Source organism: Falco cherrug, chromosome 7 (genome assembly GCF_023634085.1).
Source record: "Falco cherrug isolate bFalChe1 chromosome 7, bFalChe1.pri, whole genome shotgun sequence".
NCBI lineage: Eukaryota > Metazoa > Chordata > Aves > Falconiformes > Falconidae > Falco > Falco cherrug.
The window spans coordinates 59,586,763-59,612,460 of NC_073703.1; the positions used below are offsets into that span (position 1 = coordinate 59,586,763).

General features: G+C 39.0%; 1 protein-coding gene across 2 annotated transcripts in view; it reads left to right on the forward strand.

Annotated features, from left to right (window-relative positions):
- The first annotated feature begins 234 nt into the window (after positions 1-234).
- The window catches only part of SCFD1 (sec1 family domain containing 1), a 54,929-nt gene continuing 29,465 nt past the window's right edge, over positions 235-25,698 (forward strand). Inside the window, exons 1-14 of one of the 2 annotated variants that reach the window (XM_055717356.1) lie at positions 235-404; positions 4,784-4,854; positions 5,703-5,791; positions 6,806-6,896; positions 7,727-7,849; positions 9,032-9,119; positions 13,269-13,358; positions 14,461-14,516; positions 15,477-15,562; positions 17,404-17,503; positions 20,863-21,002; positions 22,057-22,147; positions 22,504-22,577; positions 24,883-24,964. In XM_055717356.1, coding sequence (XP_055573331.1) covers positions 374-404; positions 4,784-4,854; positions 5,703-5,791; positions 6,806-6,896; positions 7,727-7,849; positions 9,032-9,119; positions 13,269-13,358; positions 14,461-14,516; positions 15,477-15,562; positions 17,404-17,503; positions 20,863-21,002; positions 22,057-22,147; positions 22,504-22,577; positions 24,883-24,964 — 1,212 coding nt within the window. In that variant the 5' untranslated portion in view covers positions 235-373. The remainder of the gene's footprint in view (positions 405-4,783; positions 4,855-5,702; positions 5,792-6,805; positions 6,897-7,726; positions 7,850-9,031; positions 9,120-13,268; positions 13,359-14,460; positions 14,517-15,476; positions 15,563-17,403; positions 17,504-20,862; positions 21,003-22,056; positions 22,148-22,503; positions 22,578-24,882; positions 24,965-25,698) is intronic. The other variant, XM_055717355.1, reaches the window with a different exon arrangement.

Here is a 25,698-nt window from a genome sequence, read left to right on the forward strand (position 1 = left end):
AAACTGTTAAAAGTGGGGTTTAGGTGTTAAAGGGAGCGGGGGTGGAAAAACACCACCTTTTGTCCGCAGCTGGGGAAAAGCACGGGCCAAATTTTAAATCGTAAGGTGCAGTTTCTCTTAAATTACAGCTCGCTCCGGAACAGGGGCCGGTGCTGGGGCCCGCGGGAGCTGCTGAGGGCGGGCGGAGCGAAGAGCGCGGCCACGGGCGAGCGTGCCGGCGTGGCGTACGGCGGCGCCTGGGCACCGGAGCAGGAGCAGGCGGGGCGGCCCGGACCCGCCTCCCGCCGCCGTAGTGGCGGCCACGTCGCCCGGCGGCTGCGTACGCGGCGGTGGGCGGTGCGCCGCGCCGCGGCCGGGCTGGCGGGGCAGGAAAATGGCGGCCGGCATCCGGGAGAAGCAGACAGGTAAGCGGCTTCCCGCCGTCTCCGCCGCGGCAGCTGCGCTTCCCGGGGCTCGGGGCAGGGAGGGAGCGAGGTCAGCCTCACGCTGCCGCTGGCGGCTCCTGCCCGTCGCCCCCCCGCCCTCTCCCCCGGCGGGGCCCCGGGGCGGGCTGTGGGCGTCTCCGCGCCGCCTCGCCTCCGCCGGGGGATTCGCGCCCTCTCACCCGGCTCGGGGCTGCGGCCAGCGGGACGGCGGCCTTCCCCCCCCGCCTGCCTCGGCCGTCCCTGCGGCGGAGGAGCTGGGGCGCCGCTCGGCTGCCTCTGCGGCCGTGGGCCTGGCCGAGCGGGGCTGCGGCGGCCTCTGGCCGCAGCTGCTGCTGACGGGGCTCGGCCCCGCTGTGGGGCACTGGGCCGCGGGTGCCCCCAGCCCGCTCGGCGGCGGGGCCAGCCCCGGGAACGTGCCCGCGGGAGCCGCCGCCGCCGTGTGGGATCGGCGCGGGAGGGTCTCGCCGGTGCCCGTCCCCCGCGGCCGTGGGGCGCAGGGTGCGCGCTCCCCCGTGCCAGCGGCCGTGCTCCCGTGGCGAGGGTGGCGGGGAATGCCCGTCGCGGGAGCAGAAATAACGCTGCAGGTGTGCCGCTCCTGTCAGGACGATACAGGGGCCTCGCAGTGTGCACTGACCCTCAGGGAAACGGAGAATGCGAGGTTTAACAGCTACCGCTAACTATGCGGGGGGGGGGTTCTGTGGATAAGGGGTTTGCTGTTGCCCCTCCTTGCACATTGCTGTGGGTCTGTAATTGACTCTTCTCTGTCTTGATGCTGCTTTGCGGAGCCTTGAGCCACCGGTTTGAATGTCCTCCCAAGGCACAGAGCGTGTGGGCTCCGTAGCCCTCTGCTACCCTTATTTTGCCAAAGTTTTCGTCAGTAGTTTCAGCTGTAGTCTCGCCACCTTTTCCTTGGTAACTGCAGTGTCTTTATGGTGGTGTAGAGGATTCTGGATGCATTTATTTAACATGAAATATTTGAAATCGTCTGCCTAAAAATCTCAGTCTGAGTCTCTGTGTGGACCTTAAATATTTACTAATATCCTCCATCTTTTTGGACCAGTCTACTTTCTGTAATCTCATTCCTGTGGCTGTCTGCCATTAATAGTACTATTTGATGTTCCTTTGCAATCCTGTACTTCTCTTTGCTACCTTCCTAATAAAGCTCATTGTCTTTGAGTTCTTATTTCATACAGCTTTATTATTCTCTGTTGTGCTTCACCTGGTTACTCGATTATTTCAGGCAACCTTTGCTACTGAACCCACATTGTCTTCCATCAGTGAGGTCATTTGCAAGGAGGTGGATTGAATAACTAAAAGATACTCAGAAAAAGGAAAAGATATATTATCATTTAGTGTTTGTATTACCATTTATGTGCACTGTCTGTTGTGACCTTTATCCTGGTTCATAACCAGTCAAAGCACATAATGGTGCAAGCACAGTAAAAACCTGATCCTTGCCCCGTAGAGCGTTCAGCCTAAATGTAAATGAAATGGCAATATAAATACAAGAAAGGAACCCAGAGACTTGCTGAGTGTTTGTCATGATTGTCACGGCACATCACTGGTCTGATTACTGTCTTCCTTAGAGAGCTTATGCCAAGCTTTAATTTAAATGGTAAACGCTAAAAAGCAGCTGCTTCAGATCCAGTAGTACCAAAATACATAGCCCTGCAGCTTATACAAAATTGCTCATATCACTGAAATGTATGGCAGTTGTCACTGGCGATGAGGGAGCCAAGGCTTCAGGAGCAGTCTGTAATCAACTTTCAGGACTGCTCCATGGTGTTTAAAAAAAGGAAAAACGTATTAAGCACGTGGTAGGGAAGGCTGGATTTTACGGAGACCCAGCACTCACTGCCAGGTTGGTTCCTCCCATGGTCAAGTTTCACTGCTGGTAACGTGATTTGAAAAGGCAGTACACAGGAGGAGAAAGCAGGGACAACTGCAAAGGAGGACATCAGAAACGTTACCCAGGCACGGATGGATGGTTTTAGGAAAGCCAATATTTGACTGAAGTTGAGACTTGTAGCGTATGTCAAAAGCAATGAGAAGAGCTTCTGCTGTGGCATTAGTAGCGGAAATATTAATAACTAAAAATGTTGGGTCATTGCTAAATGGAGCTGGTCATTTAGTGGTGATGGACACAGATAAGGCTGAGGTACCCAATGCCTTCTTTGCCTCGGTCTTCACCAACAAATTCTCCCAGGCCTTTGTGTCACTTCGAAGTCAATCATGGAGTGAATCCTCTTGGAAAATACTTCTCATCATGTGAAGGAGAAGGCACGCATGGATTTACGTATGGTAAATCACACCTGACCAGCCTGATTGCCTTCAGTGATAAAATATTTGGATGCGTAGGCAACGGGAGAGCAGAGTATGTAATTTACCTGGACTTCAGCAAGGCTTTTAACATTGTATTCTTGGATCCAAGTGAGGATGTTATGGGCTGGCTGGTGGGACAGCTGGATGCTTGAAAATACGGCTGGATGGTCAGGCTCAGAGGGTTGTGATCAGACATACATACCTGGAGGCAGGTAACGACTGGAGCACCACATGGGTCTATCCTATGACCTGTTCTGTTTAAAATCTCTATCAGTGACTGGGAGGCTGTGTCAAAGTGCACTCTCATTAAGTGTGCAGGTGACAGCAAACTAGGTGAATCTGTTAATACACCAGAGGGCAGAGCTGCCACTCAGAGGGACCTAGATGGGCAAGAGGAGTGGGCCAGCAGGGACCTTAGGAAATTCAACAGTGGCAACTTACATAAATGCCTGCACCTGGAAAGAAGGTGTGCAAGGGACTGGCAGACCAGAGAGCAGCTCTGCAGAAAAGGCCCACAGGGGTTGTCTGTGGCCAGCGAGCTGACAGTGAGCCCACAGTGTGCCCCCATGTAGCAGCATCCTGGTCCATATTCACAGGAGCACAGCCAGCAGATCGAGGGGAGTGATTATCCCCCCACTACTCAACCCAGGAGACCACATCAAGATGCCATGTCCGGTTTGTGGCTATCAGTACAGGAAAGATGTTCGTTCATCAGTTAGAGGGAGTTCAGCAAATGACTGCCAAGATGGTCAGGGGCTGGAGCACTGTGAAGTGAGGCTGCAGGACTAGGGCTTGTTCTGCCTGGAGGAAAGGTGGCTTCAGGGGGCACCTAACAACAGCTCTCCAGTACCTGTCAGGGGGACATTGAGAAGATGGAGCCAGGCTCCTTGTGGTGGTGTATGGCAGGAGAGGGACAACACGCATAAAATGAATTGAGGTGTTCAAACTGGATATAAGGAAAAACCTTTTCACCACAAGGACAGGTCACAGTGTGGTTGTGGCACCTCCGTCTTGGAGATCTGACTGGATGAAGCCCTGAGCAGCCTGGCCTGGCATCGCAGCTGACCCTGCTTAAGCAGGCGGTGGGACTGGAGATCTCCTGAGGTCCTTTCCAGCCTGAGCTGACCTATGATTCTGTAAACCCCAGGGACCTGCACTGAGTATGCTTACAGGATTCATTTAGCCGAAGACTCAGAAGTCAACCGTTTCTGCGGCTGTCCATTTGTGAGCAAAGTGGTATACATTGCCCTGATTTCTGCAAGTTTTGCCTCTGCAAAGCTTTGCACTTATTTTGTTTATGAGTTTGAAGAGAATAGCCACTAACTTTGATGCAAATAGTCTTTTACTGCTAGTCACAGATGGGGCAACAGCACTTAGTGTATTGTTTATTAAGGTAAATTATAAAACTCCTTGCTTAATAGATTTATAAGCTGGAGGTGGGTGAAGGAATTTGCTTTGGTTTTCTGTGTTGAATGGGAAGTTAGGTGAAAGCACATTCCTGCTTCAGAGAGTTTTCTTGCTGCAAGTTGGGGGTATTTTTGTGCCCCTTGAAGCAGCAATTTCTTCCTATGAGTTCTCAAAATGTTTCAAAATGTGTGTCAGTTTCAGTTAGGTGTAAAGGTATTTTTTTGTTTGTGTGAATAGTGTTGTTCCTGAGGGGTATGAAAAGCAGATCAGGGGAATAAATCAAACTAGTTGCTACTGTACAGAATGCACCTTCAGGAAGATACTGGAATTACTAAGGCAAGCTGCAACAGAATATAGCCAGTATAACTGCAGGGAGAGATTCTTTCTTCATGTTTTGGGACTCACTGCTTTTCCTTTTGCAGCGTCTTCCAGAGCCTGTAAATCCTAGCTGATGTGTGCCACTTGTCAGTCACAGCTGCATAAAAATAATGCAAATGTGATTTGTTGCATTTATATTTGATGATGGTTTTCCTCTCAAATGAAATGTGTAATAAAATCCTGCTAATGTGTTTAATCTCTGTTGGCAAAGTGGTAAAGAGACTAAAGCATTAATCTGCTATGTTTTCCAGTGGCTTTGAAACGTATGCTGAACTTCAATGTCCCTCCTGTTAAAAACAGCACAGGAGAACCAGTATGGAAGGTAAGAAGTATTTTAACAGGAATAAGAGAATTTATAGTGTTCAAAAAAGTTCAGAGTTTCAAATTTTAACCAACTCTAGTATCTTCTCTATTATTAACCTCTACAAAATAATTTTTCATGTGTTGTGAATATACAGAATATAGTATCGGAATTACTGAGCAAAATACATATGTGAGAAATGGGCTGCCTGAAGACCCAATGACTGATCCTTTTGCAGTATTTTAATGAGTAACTAAGTAGAACATTTTTAAGAAGTACTTAGGTCTCATTGGTACCTATTGGCAGAAACTTGCATGATACTTTACAGGTATCTGACCCACAGAGTCAGAAAGAAGCCCATAGAAAGGGAAGAGCTAGTGGTAGCTTTGAATTTAGAAGCAGCTGAGCTCAAGCTCCCTTTGTTAGCTTTAAAAAATAACTAACATGTAATTTGTGAGTTTTTGCTACCACAGAGCATATATTCTGTCTCTTCATCTACTCTGTTGCCTTTTTCCTCTCTGCTTCTCCCTGTTTCCTCTCAAATGCAATCAGAGAGGTTCTTCACTTACAATAACTAATTTCTGACAGCAGATTCCTGTTTGACTGACACATTTCAGGGGGTGGAAGTGGTTATTTTCCCCCTGCCTCTATCATTGGGTTTCTTTTCATTCTTTTTTAAAATGTATTTATTAGTAAGCACAAACGGAAGTCAATGACAAATTAATGATTTATTATACATTGATAAACGTTTAGCACTTTTCAGGTTAAGTAGTAGTTCCTTTAACCTGAATTCCTGTATCCACTGTATCCTGTATTCTACAGTGTTCACTTTTTACAGCTCTTTGTAAGAAGATGTGTATCTATTTCAGGTTCTCATTTATGACAGATTTGGCCAAGATATAATCTCACCTTTGCTGTCAGTGAAAGAGCTGAGAGATATGGGGATCACTTTGCATCTGTAAGTACTTTTAAAATATTGGGATTTTTTTTCCTAAAAAGACCTTTATTTAGTATTCCCCAAAATCATGAAGAAAACATTGAAAATCATTCAATAAATAACTACTAAAATAAAGGTTATACCCTGACTTGTTACTAAAACCAGATGGTATTACTCAGAATCAGGGACTGGAGAGAGAATTCCAAACACTGTACAGCAGGATTTCTAAGTACAGGAAGCCCCTGTTCAAAAATAAAAATTATCCAGTAGGTAGTTTTTTGGAGTCTGTCTGTACAAATCCCTCTGTATTTACATACGCTAAAATTATTTTGGCACAAGCTGTTTCATGGGACTGTGCATGTTCTTTGCTTGTCTGTTTACATGTAGAATTTAATTGTCTCATCAAACATGAAATCTTTAGGTATTATTTTAAGAGATTTCCCATTTCTCTTTCTCCAGATTGCATTTATTTAGTTCATTGTCATTCCTTAACTGTGATAATAGTTGTGGAGAAACTTTGAAGATACATTTATTTTTTCCAAAAGTTTATCAGCTTCTACTAAGTGAAGACTAGAAATGGAAACATAGTTTAACATGTTGACATATCAGCAGAAATGTGAGAAAAACTTGTAAGCACTTTGGCTTTAAACAGGAAAGGCAAGTTTAATAGTATGAGATATGCAGGTTTTTTTGTTATCATGTTAACAATTAATAATTGGTATATGAGCTTTGTAGATACAGTGTTTTACCTACCTCTGAATAGATTCAAAAATCTATTTTTGAAGATTTGTGAAGCCTTTTCTGAAGCATTGAATAAACATTGGAGACGTCTGTTAATATACTTAGCCAAAAATTACACAACTATGATTTTTCATGATTTTTTCATGTCTTGTTCTTGCTAAAAATGTAGCCGGATATAGGGAGAAATCATAGGAAATTAAATGTGTCTGTACAAATAAATAATTTCTTTAGCTTTTATCATTTTCCACAAATCAGTGGAGAAACACATTAGAGATGTATTTTTCCTCCTTTTAGGCTTTTGCATTCAGATCGGGATGCTATTCCAGATGTTCCAGCTGTTTACTTTGTAATGCCAACAGAAGAAAATATCGACAGAATGTGCCAGGTAGCTTGCATGCTTAATGTTTCAAATGAGTGGACACAACTGAGTGTGTGAAGCAATTCTGCACTCACCAGGGTGTGACTGTTCTATATTTAGTTCTTGTACGTGTCTGAACACCTTTGTTTATATTTTTTATATATTAGCACATATTTATAATAAAAATGTTACCCCACATTTTTACCTGCAAAGCTTCAATTTCCCAGAAAGTAGAAGGGTAAATATGTCTTCTCTGTTTTGGAGAGAGTGTTGGGAGTGAAAAGACAAGAGGCAGTCGGCACAAATCGAAATATAGGCAATTCGATTTAAACATAATATAAAAGCTGTTTTAATGAGGGTGGCTGAACACTGGAACAGATTGCCTGAAGAGTTCATGGAATCTCCGTCCTTGGAGGTGTTCAAAACTTGAGTGGACAGAACCCTGATCCACCTGCTCGGTTTGACTCTGCTTTGGGCTGGAGGGTTGGACTAGGCTAACCTCAGTTTTTCACATTCTCTGGGAGGAATTGGTGGAAGGTTGACATCTTCGCCAAAGGAAGGAGAAAAAGCAAAAGGTATTTTTGGTCAGTGGTAAGGTGTGCAATAGAAATTGCTGTCTGGTAGCTTAAATTTTGTTTCCTGTTTTTTGCAATTCTGTGTTAGGTTGTTTATATCTACTTACATAATCAAAACACTGCGTACGAGGCTGTATGAACAGACAGCTAAACACTTCCAAAAAGTTAGTTTGACTGTGGATAACTGGAACTTCACATCGTGAAAGTATGATTGTTTTTTAGTTAGTCAGAAATGTATTAGTTCTTCTTCAGGAAAAAGGTTGTGGTTTTCCTTCCTTTCAGGACCTTCGAAACCAGCTTTATGAATCTTACTATTTAAACTTTATTTCTGCCATTTCAAGAAGTAAACTGGAAGATATTGCAAATGCTGCCATAGGTGCTAATGCAGTAACCCAAGTGGCTAAGGTAAGAAAATCTCCTAGGGTCTAATGATAAAGATACTACCATTACAGGTGTTACTGCATTCTTACTTGGCCACTTGAGTGCCATACACAGCTTTTCTGACTGAATCACGAACAAAATAAATGTTTGGCTAGGTTCAATGGCACACATAGATTTAGTGGGGGGGAAAAAAGGAAATCTACAGTCGTCTCACTAATGCAGTTTAGTACCATTCTTCAGCTTAGTCAGGAGTCTAGGTGCTGCAAGACCTTTGTGCTAAATGATAAAAGGGGGAATACAGTGGTTTCAGAGAATTCCCGATCTCATCAGCTCAGTGAGTGCACCTGGTGCATATATGGTGGGGTGGGATTTTTAGCTCCTAACTACATGAAAAGTGTGGTATGAGTGCAGTTGTCATTTTAAATAGACATTATACTGTAGATGCTGTTATACAGTGTACTCCTATACCTTTATAATTTAAAGGCAGGTGTCAGGTACGTATCCTCTTAACTTTTGTTGAATGCCTGTACCAAAACCTGCAAATTACTAACTATAATTATTTTCACATATACTTAAATTCATTCACTACTTCTTACTCCTGGTAGGGAGTACTACTGGCATGAGAGAAAGAAACTGTTGTGAAATGAAATGAAAATTACGAGTATTGTTTAAGCCTTAGGTCTTCAGCAGGAGTAAATTGGTGCTGCACTGTGGTGCAGCACTGTGTTTACTTTGCTAAATCTGTTTTTCTGTTGTGATGTCCCATTAAAATTTTATGCTGTAGAGAGGTTTAATTTTTTTCCTGAATGTGTAGGTATGTACAATAAAACCAGAATTTGTCAGCTATAATTTCGGATTGTGTAGATATTGCCCTCTTTCCTGCCTGAGAGCTCAACACTGTTTATGTTGTAGTCCTTCATATTAATAAAAAATAAACCTATACTATTATAATGTCCTCCAGGTTACTTTTTTCAGTGATAACTGGCTACTAAAAATTTGTCCAGAAATAACTTGAACTGTTTTCTTTTAGCACTTTTTAGGTGCTGTGAGGTTTTGTGTTATCACTCAATTCTTACGCAGGCTTTTTAATTCATACATCGTATCTTGCGTTTCTTTTAATAGTAGTTCTGTGAAAGATTCAAAAAGTAGATGGGTTTGTTTATGCTTCACTCTGGACTGTTCTGACGATTATTCCTTGATTTCTAGGTGTTTGATCAATATCTTAATTTTATTACTTTAGAAGATGACATGTTCGTATTGTGTAACCAAAACAAAGAACTGGTTTCGTATCGTGGTAAGTAAAATTTGTATAAAAATTACACTGGAATGTCTAAAGTTGAGATTTACTTTTGAAGTTGCAGCTAATACCAAGCAATGATATTGTTTTGCTTTGATCTACTCAGAATTCAGGATAATCTTGTTAGCTGTGTAGTTTAAAGTCATGAAGGATACAGTCCTTAGATATTAATTTCAGCATCTTTACTACACAGCTATTGTAATATTGAAAAATAATTACGTATTTTTAAATAACAAGTTTAATAAAGCAAAACTGCAGTATAGACATATATGGACAGTAGGGCTTTTTATATTTGGAATCACATAGGAAAAATTTCGAATTGTTTACACATGTAGATACAGACATTGTGGGTGGCTGCTGCATTTAGGCAGCACTATCTAGTTATAATCCCTTCAGCAGTTCTGCAGGAATTCAGTATTTTGTTTCTGTGTGAATTGTCAGCTGGAGAGTTACTGTAAGGAATGCAAAGCAAGAAAAATGACTTCAACTGATAGAGTTTCTAGACAGTGACGAGTTGGTACCTACTTTTCTTATTCAAGACATGAAAATGGGGTGTGCAGGGGGAGGTAGATAGGATCAGGAGTTGGAGTAGCGCAAGGAAGAATCTGGGAAAGGGCACTCTGGAAAAGAAGAAATGCTGATTGCTTCTGCAAGCATGTGAGCCAAGCATATCAGCTTCTTCATAAAGTCTCAAAGTGGCAAGTGAAGTCAGCTTCATGAAACTTTTTTTTGTTTTGTTTTGGTTTTTTTTTTTTTCATTTCTTGGGACTTCTGTTGGATCTGTTTTGGAACCTAGCCGAAAAACTAAGTGGCTGCTTTTAGGTCAATTACCTCTACAGCTATGGTGCTAAGGCAGCTCAAGTCAACATATATACGAGCTCTCATAATTGTCCACATAGTTTTCCTTCCACCTTTGCTCTGATTTTTGTGCTCCCTGACCCATTCAGAATGCTAAATCAAGAGAGAACTGTACCTGTCCTGCCCCTCTTACTCAAATGGCTAGCTGTTATAGGGTGGGTTGTCTTGCTTCCCCTGCTGTAGTTTCCCTCATCTTCTCCTGCTTTTAAATCAGAACCAGTAATCTTGGAGCTGCAGAGTGTTTGTTCAATTGACTCATTCATAGAAAATACTAGCTCATTTGTGTGATCCACAAATCCAGTGCAAGGGAAGCAGCAGAAGTGTGTAAGTCAGAGACAAGATAGCCCTTTTTTAGCAACAGCTCCTCATTGCTGTAGCATGGTCCCAGTGTCACACAGTTAATTCCTGCTTTATTTGGATGCACAGAATACTCACTAGTGACCAGGTAGAGATGAGAAGTCTCCATATGCCTAACATTTATCAGTGAGATTTTTCTCCTCGCTGGTCCAATTTTGGAAGTCTGTACCTTTCTTTAATACCGGATCCATAATACTGAGTTCTGTCTCATGCTGGGGATTGATTCTGTTGTCAGAATGAAGGGCATTTTTGTTTGAAAAGCAGACTTTTTTTTTTTTTTTTAATGAAACCTGCTGTTAAGAGTTTTAGTAATAATTGTTTTGGGATGTGTTTGTGTGTAGGTAAAGATACTTGACTGAATCTCATAAGATTCCTGCTAGCTAACAAAATTTGAATTAAAATGACTGACAGTGTTTTGCACCCATCAGTTTCTGTGTGCTTTGCTTTCCTGTCTTGGGCTGCTAAAATTTGCTACACGACACGTGGTTTCACACACTGTTTAAACCAGTCTAGAAGTGGGCTGTTTCCAAAAGCTGACCGAACAGAAATCTGATCTCCCATAGAAGGTGATTAATTTTCCCGTAGAGTGCTGAGCCGATCCATCTCGCTGTGTGAGTTCTAGATCTGACATAGGCAGGCAGTAGGAGTGCAGAGGCAAAGAAGAGGTGGTCTGGGTTTGCCTTTGGAAAGTAACCCTAGCAGGAAACTGCCGGTTTGTATATAGTGTCATAATCTATATAAGTCAATGTAAATCTGATGGTGATGACAGGCAGCCTGCTGTTCTTGCAGCGGCAGTGCCATCTGTGGCCATGCATGTAGCCAAATGAGTGAACTAAGAATAAACATAACAAATAACAAAAAAGGTTAATTTTCAGTTTCCTGGCTGTATGGCTGTGTTTAGAGAGAGGTAATGTCACGACAAATAAGCCTGATAACAACACATTCTCTCTGTCCATGTAGTGATGGACAAGAAGTGGTGAGCTTAAACTGCAACAAGAAAGTTTCTGGTCAGATACTGGGAGCAATTTCTAACTTTAAAGATAGTGAAATATTAGAACAGATTACCTATAAATGTTAGGGCATTTTTATGACTGGGAGGCTTTGGAAATTGGTTTAGGCGGAGAAATAACATGGGCTTAACTCATCTTTGGGAAAGAGGACTGACTACATAATCCCTCAGGCTCCTTCTGGTTCTGTTTTTCTGTGAATTTGTAGAAGGAAGAGTAAATGCGTAATACTGCCATAAAGTCAATGTTTCTGCCATCCTGTTTGATGCTATTCGAATGCTTCTTTACCAAGTTTGGATCAGTTTTGTAAAACAACAAGAAAATGTGTAGGAGACACATTTCTGTATTTGAAATTCAGAAAGTGGTGAGAAGCTCACCACTTCTTGTCCATCACTACATGTAGCTTACTTTTCTTTAATAGATGCGTCCCCCCATAAGCTTGTTACAGTGGAGAGAGAGGATTATATAGAAAAGGTGATAGAACAGCTCACTGAAAGATTATTAATGGAGTTTTTCAAAGGTTGGCCTAAGAAGCAGTAATATTGAATATTTGTGTTGATGGCTATGGTACAAAAAAAAGAAATGTACTCATAAAATGTACATGTTACACAAAATTAGAAGGCACCAACAGTATGCAGATTACTGGAACATCATAAATGAGTATCTTAAATATAATAGTAGAGAGGGAATTAGATTTTAAAATTGAGAAAAGCAAGGGAGTAAAAATAAGATTATTTACCCCCTGTAAACTGGGAGACCATTAATTGGAGATTAACTACAGAATGATAACCCTAGTTAATTTCAAAGCTTTGTCATTACAGAAAAATACAGATATTGGAAACAGTCTGCCTGTCTTCGTGCTGGTATTTCAGAAATTTGAACTTGGAATAAAAAAAAATGCTGAGGGGGGTACTTCTATTGCTGCTCTCATCCTAGCAGCCTAGTAAAAAGTTTGACTTACTAACTATAGCTGCTGGTAGAAATTGCTAATATAATCCATCTCTCTAAAGTTCTTAAGAGTACAAAAACAGGGGAGAAAAAGCACCTTTAAAGTTGGAGAATGATTATGGCTGGCCATGCATATATCTGGAATGGGAGGCTTATTAATGTTCAGATCTTTGAAGTTCATTTTTGAAGAAAGAGTATAAGACAGGTAATTACGTGAGAAATGTTTAAAGGTAAAATAAACAAGGATGGGATTTATGGCGTGAGAAATGAGACAGTGCTTGACTTGACACCAGTGATAAGATTAGGTTTGATGTTTCCTTTTGGCGATTGTATTCTTGTCAGTGTTAATTATTTAATAGGAGTGTTGCTATGTGTCTCTTGTTCAGACCTAAATATGTGAGGGAAGTCTTTCCATCTATAGCGTGAAATGTTTTAGAACTTGGGAATTATCCCTAACCTAGAGACTGACAGTAAATTTATTTAAAATAAAAAGAAAAAAGAAAAATCTCCATTACAAGAAGAGGGATTTAGAATCTTTAAATATAAATAACTGCATAGTGTAATTCTCTTTAAATTACATAACTGATACTTGAAGATTTTATATCTGAAAAATCGTTTCCAAGTGGATGGCCTTTTCTCTTGCATAACATGGTTTTCTAGGAAGTTTTAAATAACACAATATTAACACAACCCAGAAGTTACAATATGCGTTGTCAGAGATAATTGGAAAAGATTGTATAGTGTTTGACCTTATACAATGAGCAATAATTGAGTTCTCCCAATTTTTTGATTAAAAATAGAAAAAAAGGAGAAGAAAACTAATGGATGTGCTAGGAGGGGCATTTCACAATAGGATCTGTTCTGCAACAAAAGCTATTGGCTATTAACAGCCATTAGGAAGAGGATTACTTTCTCAGTGTTGAAGTGGCATAAACTTCTTTACGCCTATTCTTAACTCTTTTCCACACCTTTCTAGCCATTAACCGACCAGATATAACGGACACAGAAATGGAAACTATAATGGACACTATTGTTGATAGTCTCTTCTGTTTTTTTGTTACACTAGGTAAGTTTTCAAATTCTAGCATATTTTCCATATGTTTTCCTTTTAGAAAAGATCCATATTCAATGGGATACCTAGAAGTTTAGTCATTTCCTATAGCAAATTAAAGGCAGAATTAGATCTGTGACGGAAATCTTAATAGTTCGCAGGGTTGGTTAATGTTCTTGCTCAAATTATTGCTGTGCTGAGAACACTGAAACGCAAAGATCCGAATTCACTGTTTTTACAAAATCCTAGTTTGCAATGAAGATCAATAGTGCTTTGAGTTTGAATTTGCAGTTCTCAAAAAAACAAACCAACCTTACAGAAAAAGAAGAAAAACCCCTCACACAAACCTGCAGGTTTTTTTATACACACACACAACTGAAATAAGCAATAGGAAGATATGTTAAATTTACTTTTTTTATTGTGTTTTCTTAATGCTTAGGTCATACGTTTTTCATAGTGATGGCATTTAATCTTAAATTCTCACTGAAATCAATCAGAGAGAGCATTCCTACAAGGGGAGCTGGGGATCGCTGTGGGGCAGTGTTCAAGAGATTCCCTTGGACCTATTGAGTTCTTTCAGGTGTTGGTGTGATACAAATTAACTCTCTTATACTTAGTCACTTCAGCTCTGTGGTATTGGAATTTTCATATTTATATAAGGAAGGGAGAGACAGTAGCTAAAGGTTTTGAAACCTGAAAGCCAGTGGAAAATGTGCCTTTGGAAATAGCATTAGTCTGCAGTGAGTTGTAACTGATACATTGTGGTGGTGTTATGGTACTTATTATTCTTGTTCTCAAGGGACTTATAACCTTTTGAAACGTAACTTTTGATGCTTCTATATGAGATAGTTTGTCCCCTCTATAGTATATTAGCTGTCTTTCTAGTGTACACTATACTTCTTGTAAATTCCTGTATGAGGTACTCACTTTTATTTAACATTTCTATATAGTACTTTTTGTTTCATAGATAAAGACTGAAAGAGATTAATACACATTTGTATTTTGCACTTGAAAAATTTCATCTCCAGAATGTTACTAAAATTTGTTTTATGAAAAGTACACTAAGTTGTAATTTAAAAATTGTAATGCAAGTAGGAGTCAATATATCTTTTATTAGGAGCTATTCCTATAATCAGATGCTCAAGAGGAACTGCAGCTGAAATGGTGGCAGTGGTAAGAAACTATTTTCTAAACAAGTATTATTGTTTTAAAACTTTCCTAACACCTTGTTTATTTTCTCAATACTAGGCAAAGATCAAATGTTACTGTATCCTTTTCCTTATGAAGGAAATAAAACTGGAAGGGAGATACACCAGTTTTCCTTTCTGGTTTCAATTCCATGGAACTTACCTGTAGAAATTTTAATATTATGGAATCACGATGATGTGAATGATCATTCTTAATCTAGAGTTTATCAAGATTTTCTGATGGGCATTATAGTTACAACCATTAAGCTGTGTCTACACAGTTTAAAAAGCTGCTGTCTGGCCTGGGTTTTCCTGTGTGCCTCACTTAGAAATTTTTATCTATCTTACTGGGAAACCCCATAAGTACAGGCATTTTTATTATATCAAATTAAACTGACACTGAACTTTATCATCAAGCAGGGATGAAATTACCAAACTAGATCACAATTAAAAATCTCTACAGCTGTCTTCATTAGGAGTCACTGTGCTTAGTATCTTCCATCTTCCTCACATCTTTCTTGGACAGTGAAGCCTTAATATTGGTTAAACTTAAGCATTCAGTGCGCATGCATTCCTATTAAGGGTAATCTCATTTTTATGGAAGGCTTAGTGTGGCAGTGTCTGACAGCCCCAATTTGCTGCTGCTGCTGTGGTTCCCTCTTGGTGCCTCCTGCAGGTGTTTTCTATCTGCATGTTTAGGAAGAGGGTTCTCATTGCCTGGGAGGACATTAGTGGATGTAAAGGAAGCATCTTCTTTGTGGTCCTAGATACAAATATAAATGCTGGAGGGAGAAAATAGAAGGAAGAGATTTCTTTCTTTCCCGTGACCTAGACTTCCTGCAGCTAAGACATTTATAAACTACAGAACCAGCACAATAAATCTTTAAATAAAGAGATTAGGAAACGATTGGTTTCTTAAAAGCTGTTTTGTTTTTTCCCCCTTCAGAAATTAGATAAGAAGCTCAGAGAGAACCTAAGAGATGCCAGAAACAGTCTTTTTACAGGTGACACACTTGGAGCTGGCCAGTTCAGGTATGGTGTTATAATAGCTGTGTATTTTTGTTATTTGTATTTTAGTTGTCTGAAACATCTCATTGGGATGTCACCACTATAATGAAAACTATATTTACAAGAGTTTGTTCAAATTCTATATTAAAAGAATGTGCATACTTCTAAGGTAGTTTTCCAATCTTTTAGCTTAACCTGTTTGAGAACTTTTATAGCTAGTAAATGTGCAGTCCTAGGGCAGTGAGACAAAGATTATTTAGTGAACCAGGTAATTTTGTTCACCCTCTAAACCCAGCAAGAACCAAACTCCTGCAAATACACTCAGTTTACAGGACCGTGATACGCAGTTGGATGTCTGAATGTGGCTGTTGGCAACCTTGAGCCTATTAAAAAGAAGGAAATGCCAGTTTTCTCACTTGTGAACACTGTTACCAGTTGTAGTTACATCAAGAGCAAGTGTTTCTCAGCTGATCCCTGTATCTATCAGAGAAGGACTGCTTAAGGACCACCACCTGGATAATTAGATAATTAAGGACTGTTAAGTCATGACGATTTGAATCCTTTGAGGGGAAAGAGTGGTGAGAAAAGACATTGTGATGCTTGTATGCTTCTGATAATGTGTTCTCGATAGCCTCCCCTGGGTAGCCTTGCCCCCAGATAGTTGAATACTCCACAAGCTGCCTTGGGAAAGTGTATTACAGTTTACACTGTATGAGAAAATAGGAGATGTATTGGGAGTACTGTAGCTGAAGGAGGCAGTTAGGATCTCCTAACTGGATATAAAAGTCATCATATTTTTATCTCAAATTGAGAGCGGAACCTGGATAAAAGACACAAAAAAAATCAAGAGTGGCAAAATGGAATGAGATTGAAAGGTATTAGGAGAGAAATAGCTGTGAAATACAGTTCCTTGGTTTTCAGGGGAACTGAATTGTAACCGCTGTCTTTTTTCATTCAGAGGGGTGGCTTGTTTTCCTGAGATGAGAAATGATGAGTATAGCATCATTACCTTCAGAAAATCAAAATACAAGGAATGGGAAATATGGGAACTTTTAACCAGTTAAATGGCTTCGGATGTTTAGTTTGGTTTTCAGACTCGTGACTAAGGCTCTTGAGATTATATATCTACGTGAAGATAGTTACTGCAAGGAAATTCAGAGCGTGGAATTAACGTGCTTTTATTTTGTTCAAGTAAACTGTAATTTAGCCATCACATTTACCATAGGTTAGTGTACTTAAGGGAAATGGTTGCAATACTGTTCTGTCAATTCACAGCCTTTCTGTCTTCACTATAAACGTTTCATGTAGCCGTAACCCAAAACATTTAGGCATCTCTGCATTCTTTTCCCACAAAATTGTGTATTGATGGAATTACCACAGTGCATCTCAGAAGATGATAATTTTTTCTTTATGGACTTGTATATACTAACAAAGAGGAAAATTAAATTAAAAACCCTTGGAAGAGAGATCTTATATTTGAGGTTTGTACTGGGGATTAAGGTCGAACATTAACCACTCAAACAGTTGTTTGGAACTCAAATGTGTATCCAAACAAAGATATACTAGTTAATACCTAAAAGGCTGGTTACTGTTTAGTGTTTTGACTTCATCTTAATATTTATTAATTGGTAATTTCACTTAGTACAAAATAAAATAATCTTTTTATCATGGGTAGGACAGTGGTTCATGGAATTTCTGGCAGTGATCAGCCCCAGATGCTTTGGGGGAGGCTGGAGGAACTCTGCAGTAGGCAGTTTGGCTTTTAACTTGAAATATGATGTAGAAGCTGGCTGATACCACTCAGGATGTTACTGGGGTGTTTTAAACATGTTTAAAGAAATACTAATACAGTGTCATCTTTTCAGCTTCCAAAGGCCCCTGTTAGTCCTTGTTGACAGAAACATAGATTTAGCAACTCCTCTACATCATACTTGGACATACCAAGCTTTAGTGCATGATGTTCTGGTAAGAATAAATCAGATTTTGTTACCAAAATTATTTTTTCACTCACTTTGTTATTACACTTAATACCAGATTCTCTCTTAATCCAAAATCTGTTTAGTCTGTTTTATTTGGAAGTTGTTTAACAAAATGCAATTTGGAAGATTTTCTCAAGAAGGTTTATTTAGCAATAACTTTTGAATAATTAAAAAGTTGAAATCTTCGTATTATCAAACGATTGGTAATTCAGCAATCCCAGCTTTTTCTTCAGTAGTTCATGAATCTTTTATGTTGTGTAAATGCTAAACTCCATTAAGCACAATTCAGTTTTGGCAAATAAATGCTTTTAATGAGTTTTTAAACCGATTTTATTATGTTTGAATTTCTGAAAATAAGTTTCTGGTTTTCTCCACAAGGTGGTGTAGGTGTTCAATACAGAGATACCAACTAGTATATGACTGCTGTGAGGACTCTACAATAGATTTAATAATTTTGGGGAAATTCGGATAGCCTTAAACAAGTTCCTCAAGTTCATTTTATAAAACCAGTAGTAGAAATGTACTTGAATGAAAACAAATGCTATTTACCGAAGATGTATGTGTTTCCTATATAGTTACAGAGTAAATAATAAAAGATAATATAAGTAAGAAGAATTACTATCTGGAGGCTTTTTTATACTGTAGAGTTAGTCATGCAAATCCTTTCAATATCTAGCTTTGAAAAATAATTTGATTTTATTATGGAGACTGTTAGAGGAATATGTAAAATACGCACATGCATCTATGTGTTTCTATACAAAGCTGGTTGTGAACTGTATAGTCATACATACAGTGTTGTCAGAAACTTGCATTGCTATCATGAAAGTATTTTAACATTAATGGGATGTTTTAGGACACTTTTAAATTCTGCTTTATGTAATTCATCCATTTTTCTTAAACTTAAGGGTGCTTTTTGCAAATAAACAATTTTTGGCTTGATTCTTTTAGGAAAGGTATATATGAAAAAAACACAGTTTGCACTGTTTTCTCCAGTAGCTCTTGAACTGGCTAGAGACTTGCAAATATAAGTACTGAATTGCTACAGGTTTCTTTTGAAAAATCAGTGAAAGAGTAGGGGATGAAAACCCGAATTAGAGTTTTTACAGGTGTAAAATGCTTTTGCACAAGGTCTACACTTATTTTGGGTTTGTTAGCTACCAGCCATTTAATCGGCAAATGTCTGCTTACTAGATAGTAAATCCACGCAAAGCTCTACGTAGTTGCCTCCTGCTCAGGTACCAGGTAGAGAAGGTAGTGTCGGGTGGCTTCAGGCATGTCTTGGGGTGGTGCTTCGGTGCATCGAGATGCACAGGTCAAAAAGGTAGTGGAAGCTGAGGACTAGTGCAACAAACATGGAGGGGGATTAGAATAACACTAGAAGAATGCTTTGAGGATCGTGGGACATTTATCTGGACTGTGTCAGACTTCTCTAGTTTCTCTGGAATAACTTGTTAAATGGTGCATGTTGCACCTAGTTTTTGACTGAGGTGATAGGATTATGAATTTGTCTAGTGAAATTGTAACCAAGTGGCCTGTGATTCCACGTCAAGGGCAAAAGTTTAATTTCAAAACCAGTAAAGTTATTCACCCTAAAGGCAAGCGTGCCAGGTTCTTCATGTACTGAGCATAGTATTTCATGAAATAACCACAGTAGCCTTTTGAAAGGCCATAAATTGTAACTGTGCAAGTGTTACCGAGGTGACAATTATGTAAACTGTACTTTGAAATAATTTTTTTCTCATTTAAGCTCTCTATTACAATAGTTCAGGAATTCTGTGGGGGATTGAGCTAAATGTTAACTCAACCACAGAGTTGTGTGCTGCATCCATTTAGATTATAATTGTGGTGTTTCTACACATAAACAGGCTTGTATGAAGAGATTCCCATTTCTGAATAAAAATCCTTTCAGGAGTGGACACAGAAAAATGGGAAGCATGGATATAAAGCCTTATAAAGACAAAATGGGGAGGTGAAAAGAGGAACACTAATCATTCAAAGAATCATTTTGGTAAAATTCCTTGTAAATGCCAAAACTAACTTGGAAACTCAGGTCACTGGTGAGTTAAGTTGAGCCAAATCATAGATCTCCATTAAAAATTGCAGCTGAATTCACAGTCAAATTATTTTTTTTCTTTAAGTTTTTATTGAACATATGTACTTAAAAAATACTCTTTTCACGGAAATGTTAAACACATCTTGTAAGATGAGGTTTGTGCTCGTTGACTGCATGTGCTTTCTTTGAGTAGCTACTTGATTTTGTTTCTATTCTGGCATGGATCGTTTATAGTATTTTTTTTAAGTGTGAACTCTGCCAAGGGATAACTAGAAACATTTAAAAATTTATTTCACAATTTCACTTACAATGATCTAGTTCTGTGCACTGTAATTAACATAATAAATTAACATAATACAGTGGAGTTTTATTTCTGGAAAAAAATATCTGTTCTAGAAGATTTGTGACAAATTCTGTTGAAGATTTTACTCTTTGTCATTTTTTGCCAAGTAAAGAGCACATTTGAAATTTTAAATGTTCTTGAAAAGGGTTGGAATAAAGTCAGCAAGTGGAGTACTTACTAATCTTTGTGGCAAACCAGAGGGCATATATATGCTGCAGGAAATACAGAGCTGTCCTTGGCAAAGAGAATGAGGGAAAGAACCAGAAGACATACAGGGAGCAGTGTGGGTGATATATTGTGTCATCTAGCAAAAAGATGTAGTGTCTATGTTCGTGCATCTGTGGAAGAAGAAAAGCTATATGGAGAAATAGCAGCTTTGTTGCAAACTGTTGCTTTATCATGCACTCACTATTTTACTAGTGTTTTAAAAAATACAGAAGGAGCTGTGAAGGTGTAGCTAAATAGTCCTCACAGTGGATATTCCGGTTGCTGATGCCATGAGCTTCTTTGTGGCTTTGACACGTTTGCTGTAGTTCTGTAAGTGAAATTCAGCCTTGGAGACCGTTTTTGTCTGCAACATTTATACTTTTTAGTTTTGGCCAGTTGTTAGAGCTCAGTTATTGCTAAATAATTTATTTTCTGTACAAAAAAAAGTGTTCAGAGTTCAGTGTCAGAAGATAGCTTGCATGTGAGGTGACCAGATGTCTTTGCTTGACCTTTATTGCTTTGTTTGATGCTTTTTCAGTAAGTGTGAGTGATTTTGGAGTTGTTACATTGTTGCTGTTATTACCTAGTTAGTAAACTGATTCCTGCCCTCTTATGAAATTCTAATAAATAGCTATGATAATATTTTTTAGAAAATGATTCTAGAAGATAATTGGCTAAGTATAAAAGATGATTAAATAAGGAAAAACTGTCAAATATTTACTTAAGATTTCTCTTCTTGCAGGATTTCCATTTGAATAGAGTTAACTTGGAAGAATCAACAGGAACGGAAAGTTCTCCAGCAGGTGCTAGACCTAAGAAAAAAAATAAGAAATCCTATGATTTAACTACATCTGATAAATTCTGGCAAAAGCATAAGGGCAGGTAAGCTGTGTAGGTACAGAGTTTACATGAATTTAGTCAATATAAATTCTAAGTATTCTTCATATTGTGGTAGTTCTATTTTTAAGATTCTTTGAAAATATTTTTGAAGTTTGTTTGGTTTTTTTAAGGTATATTGGGTCTAGCTGAGGTGGAGTTAATTTTCCCCACAGCAGCCCTCATAACGCTGTGCTTGTATTGGCAGCTAGAAGGCTAGTGATAACACACCAGTGCTTTGGCCGCTGCTGGGCAGCGCTCGCACAGCATCCAGGCTGGCTCTCCAACATCCCCCCCGCCACCTCCATCACCAGTAGGCTGGGGGTGGGCAAGATCTTGGGAGGGGACATAGCCAGGACAGCTGACCCAACCTGACCAAGGGGATATTCCATACCATATGATGCCTGCTCAGCAATAAAAGCTAAGAGAAGGGAGGAGGCGGGAGGGGCATTTGGGTTTTTTTCACAACGTTCGTTTTCTGGAGCAAGTGCTATGCATACTGACACCCTGCTTCCCAGGAAGTGGCTGGATATTGCTTGCTAATGGGAAGTAGAGAATAAAATCTTTTGCTTTGCTTTGCTTTCATGTGCAACCTTTGCTTTTTGCTTTATTAAATTGCCTTTATTTTGACCCATGAGTTTAGGTTTGGGTTTTTTTTTCTCCATCTTATTTTCTCCACCCCCTGTCCTGCTGAGGAGGGGAGTGATCGAGCAGCTTTGGTGGACACCTGCTGTCCAGCCAGAGTCTACCCACCACATAAGGAATGATCATTGTCAGTATTCGGTGTCCTTATTAATTGTGTGTTAGCTTTTTGTTACAAGAGCACAAAACTGTTCTTATCAAAATTATATACAAATATTGAAAGCAGTGAATCTGTCTTAGAAAGTTCAAGTAAACCTATAGCAAGATGTCATTATTTTCACTGATTTGATACTGCTGCATGATTTGTGTATTGATATTTCTGAAAACGTTTTCATGATCATCTTGATCATGCAGCCTGTCTGGTTCTAGTGTTTCAGTTTGTTGATTTAACTGAGCCTAATGCGGAGTATTGCATTAGTCCTTTTCCAGAGGTGGCTGAGTCTGTTCAGCAAGAACTGGAATCCTACAGAGCCCAAGAAGATGAAGTCAAAAGACTTAAAAGTATCATGGTAAGTTTTATCACCTGTATCTGCTTTATGTAAAGTGTAATAGGACTTGTGGAGATGCTCAGCCCACTCTGTCACCCCTCCAGAAAAAAAAAATTATCAGCTCATGCTGTATTTTAGGCATAGTACAATCTTAAAAGTAGAACTAGAAGTACCATATTTCATGAGAAGGTTCAATTTCTTGCATTTATTGGTGTTACATTTATATAACTCCCATCTTAACTGTAAAACACAATCCAGACATTAATACCGTTCTGAGAAAATAGGTCCTAAATGTGCTGACTGTATTTGCATGTGAGATCTTCATATTTATTATGACTATTGTTATTCCTCTTTCCAAACCCTTCCTCAAAACCCAGGGTATAGAAGGGGAGGATGAAGGAGCAATAAGTATGCTTTCTGATAATACAGCTAAGCTAACTTCAGCTGTCAGGTAAGGAATCAATAATGCATTATTGTTTAACTGGGAACCATTTCTAATTCTTTCTGTCATTTCACTTTTAATATTGTTTGAAATAAATAACTTTAAAAGTAGGCTACTTAGTTCAATAATAGAGTGTAAATGTTTTATAAATAATTCTGGTAAAATGCAATGCAATGTCCTAGACAAATACTTAACAGATGTGACTTCCACAGCATGTGTATGAGCCCTGTACACATGGCTTTGGAGTGTTTTCTCAGCAAATCTGAATAAGTGCATCATAGATTTGCTTACGCTTTTTCACCAGAAAAAAACAACTGCCTACTTCTGCATTCCTTTGTTAAAAAGATTGCTAGTGAAATCCACTTCTTGAAGGACCTGTTGCTTTGCACAGTGTGTAATTAATTACATTTTGATTAACATATTTACTGTAACATCTGTTGGCAAGATTATTGTCATTAAGAACTCTCCTGCTTTTGGAGACTTAGCCGCCACGGATGACACGGGAAGTCTGAGATCTAGACTTGTTCCTCATTGTAAATCTGTTTTTCATTCCACCGATGCCTTGGAGAAGGGAGATGTTCAATTCGCTGCCTTTCGCTAAGACCCCAGTTGGAAGAAGGAACAAAAATTATTCTGAGGATAAATGGGGTGATAGGCGCAGTGTCCTGTGAAATCCAGCATGTGCCTGCATTAGTTAGCTGTCTCTTTGTGAGTTTCAAACATTTTGTATGCTATGCCCTGGTTAGAATTTTATTGGAGTTACAAAGGATTTGGGATGGATCAGACCATTTCAAAAAAGTGAGCAGGTGTTTCCAAGCTCCATCTTATAAGGTTTTAAAGTTTTGTACTTCTCAGGATGCTGGTTTTCAGGTCAAGGCAGCAAGGTATGGAAGTGAAAAGGATCAAAAGCTTTAAAGTGATAGCAAGAAAAAAAAATCATATAAGTAAAGATTCTGAAGTTTTACTATTCCATTAACCTCTATGTAAGTTTTCTGTAATCTGGCATTATCAAGGAAAATTTTATTGCCCTTCAGAAAATAATGTAACACGGTAAACACTCCTATTGCCATGTTTCAGTTCTAATCCTTATGATTATGCCGAGAAGACCAAATACCATTGAGAACCTCCATTCAGGCATGTTTCTGTTGGAAAAATTAAAGTGTGCTTTGCTGTTTTGTTGTCCGTCATCTGAAGGGTATCTTCTTCCTGCTAGCAGATGATAAAACAACAAAACAGCAAAGCCTAGCTTAGGTCTTGGGCTTTACAATTTCTAGAAAACTTTGGAATATGTATTAGTAATTAAAAAAGAGACTTGAATGTAGGGGATATCCTGTCTTTTTTTCCTTCTTTTTATTAAATGCAGCCCTTTACAAAGGCAGAACTAATCACCTTGCAGCTGTAAGGTCATTAATGGCCAATCACTGTATGTAACATTGATTTTATAATTGCTTAAAGGAGGAAAGAAAGTGTGGTTACTTTAATTTGATGGTTCTTCAGGACATGCCGTCAGTGTCATCAAGTGCCTTCTCATCCGCTTATTATTAAACTAAGACACTTGCCTGTCTGGGTGCTTTTGGATGTGAAGGTGTATAGATCCTGAGCAGTCTTTTATACATGTGATGCCCAGGTGCGATGAGTGAAAATCACTGCTGATCAGTAGATCACAACGCCTTAAGTAACAATTTTTCGACAAAGTAAAATTAACCATTCAGTTTGCCATTGAACAAAAGATTTCTTTTGTCACGAAGCCTGCATAGCCATGTTCTGTGCAGAAGCGCCTGTGACAAATTCCAGCATGTGCAGAAGTTGTGTGTAATTGACAAATATTATTATTATTTAATATAATTTCTTAATTATTTGAAATTAATTGATATTGCTTGACAGATACTAGTATTTGACAGATATTGACACTTTTATATGTATCAAAGATTAACTAAATGTTGAGTATATAAGCCGTAATTCTAGTAGATTATTTGTTCAGGTAAGCAGGGCATATACCTGTTGTTGATCATAAGGTTTCAATAGGAATATTAAATTACCCACATTATCTGGCTTTTGCTAGGCAAGGTAAAAACCTGGTTTTATTACATGTGGATAATGTCCTTCTGTTCTGAGAATCATTACATCTATACTTCATGATTTTTAGTTCCAGTCCTACTGTGTTCTGTAATTTTTTTAGTTTAATAATCTTTAAAGGTCCCTTCGAACCCCAACTGTTCTATGATTCTATACATTTTTTTGTACCGACTGTACACAATACAGAATTCAACTAACAGTGCAACTCAGCAGGTTAGTTTGTATTTAATCTCTTCAGCTCTCTTCCAGAACTTCTGGAAAAGAAGAGGCTCATTGATCTTCATACAAATGTTGCAACAGCCGTTCTGGAGCACATAAAGGTATGAGTGCTCTCCAGCTTCAATTTTCTGTTAGGAGTGCTCCTTACTTGGAGAAATACATTTGAGCAGGTGAAGTAAGATGAGAAAGTGAGCCTTCTCAGTTGTGCTGCCTTTTACAGAAACCACTATATAACGTTACTTAGGGTGGGAAGGAATGAATTTTGAATACCTCTGCATGGAAAGTGAAGTAAACAGAGCAGTTTTTTTCTTCTCAGAATTTAATAGTATACCCTCTTTTTTTTTTTTTTTTTTAAAAAATGATGGCCACAACCTTTATTGTGGGTTGAAGTCTTTCTAAAATAAGTTTATGATTGAAGTGTTTCATTTACAAATGTGTCATAGCAAGTTATGACTTAAGTCTAAGAAATTTTCTGTTCTGTATGTGTTTATCAGAAGGGTACTGTGTACTGTTCACCAATAAAAATAATACCCAGAGGTGTGGCGATAATGATGCAAGTTACTAAACTGGTCTTTCCAGCAGGGTCTGTGTTAGATGTCTTGTGCATCATTTAAGCACTTCAGAAGGATGTTTGTCATCTTTTCTGTTTAAGTCTGCTGCTCTTGTATCAAGAGAACTTGCAGATGGTTTCAGTATCAAGTAAAGACCATGGTTACGACTAGAATAACTTGGAAGATGGATCTGTTTTCACAGTATGAGAACAGAAATTATAGATGAGGCTTTCAGAAACACTGAACTTCTGTTTTTGAAAGTGATTCAATCACCAAGTCTCACT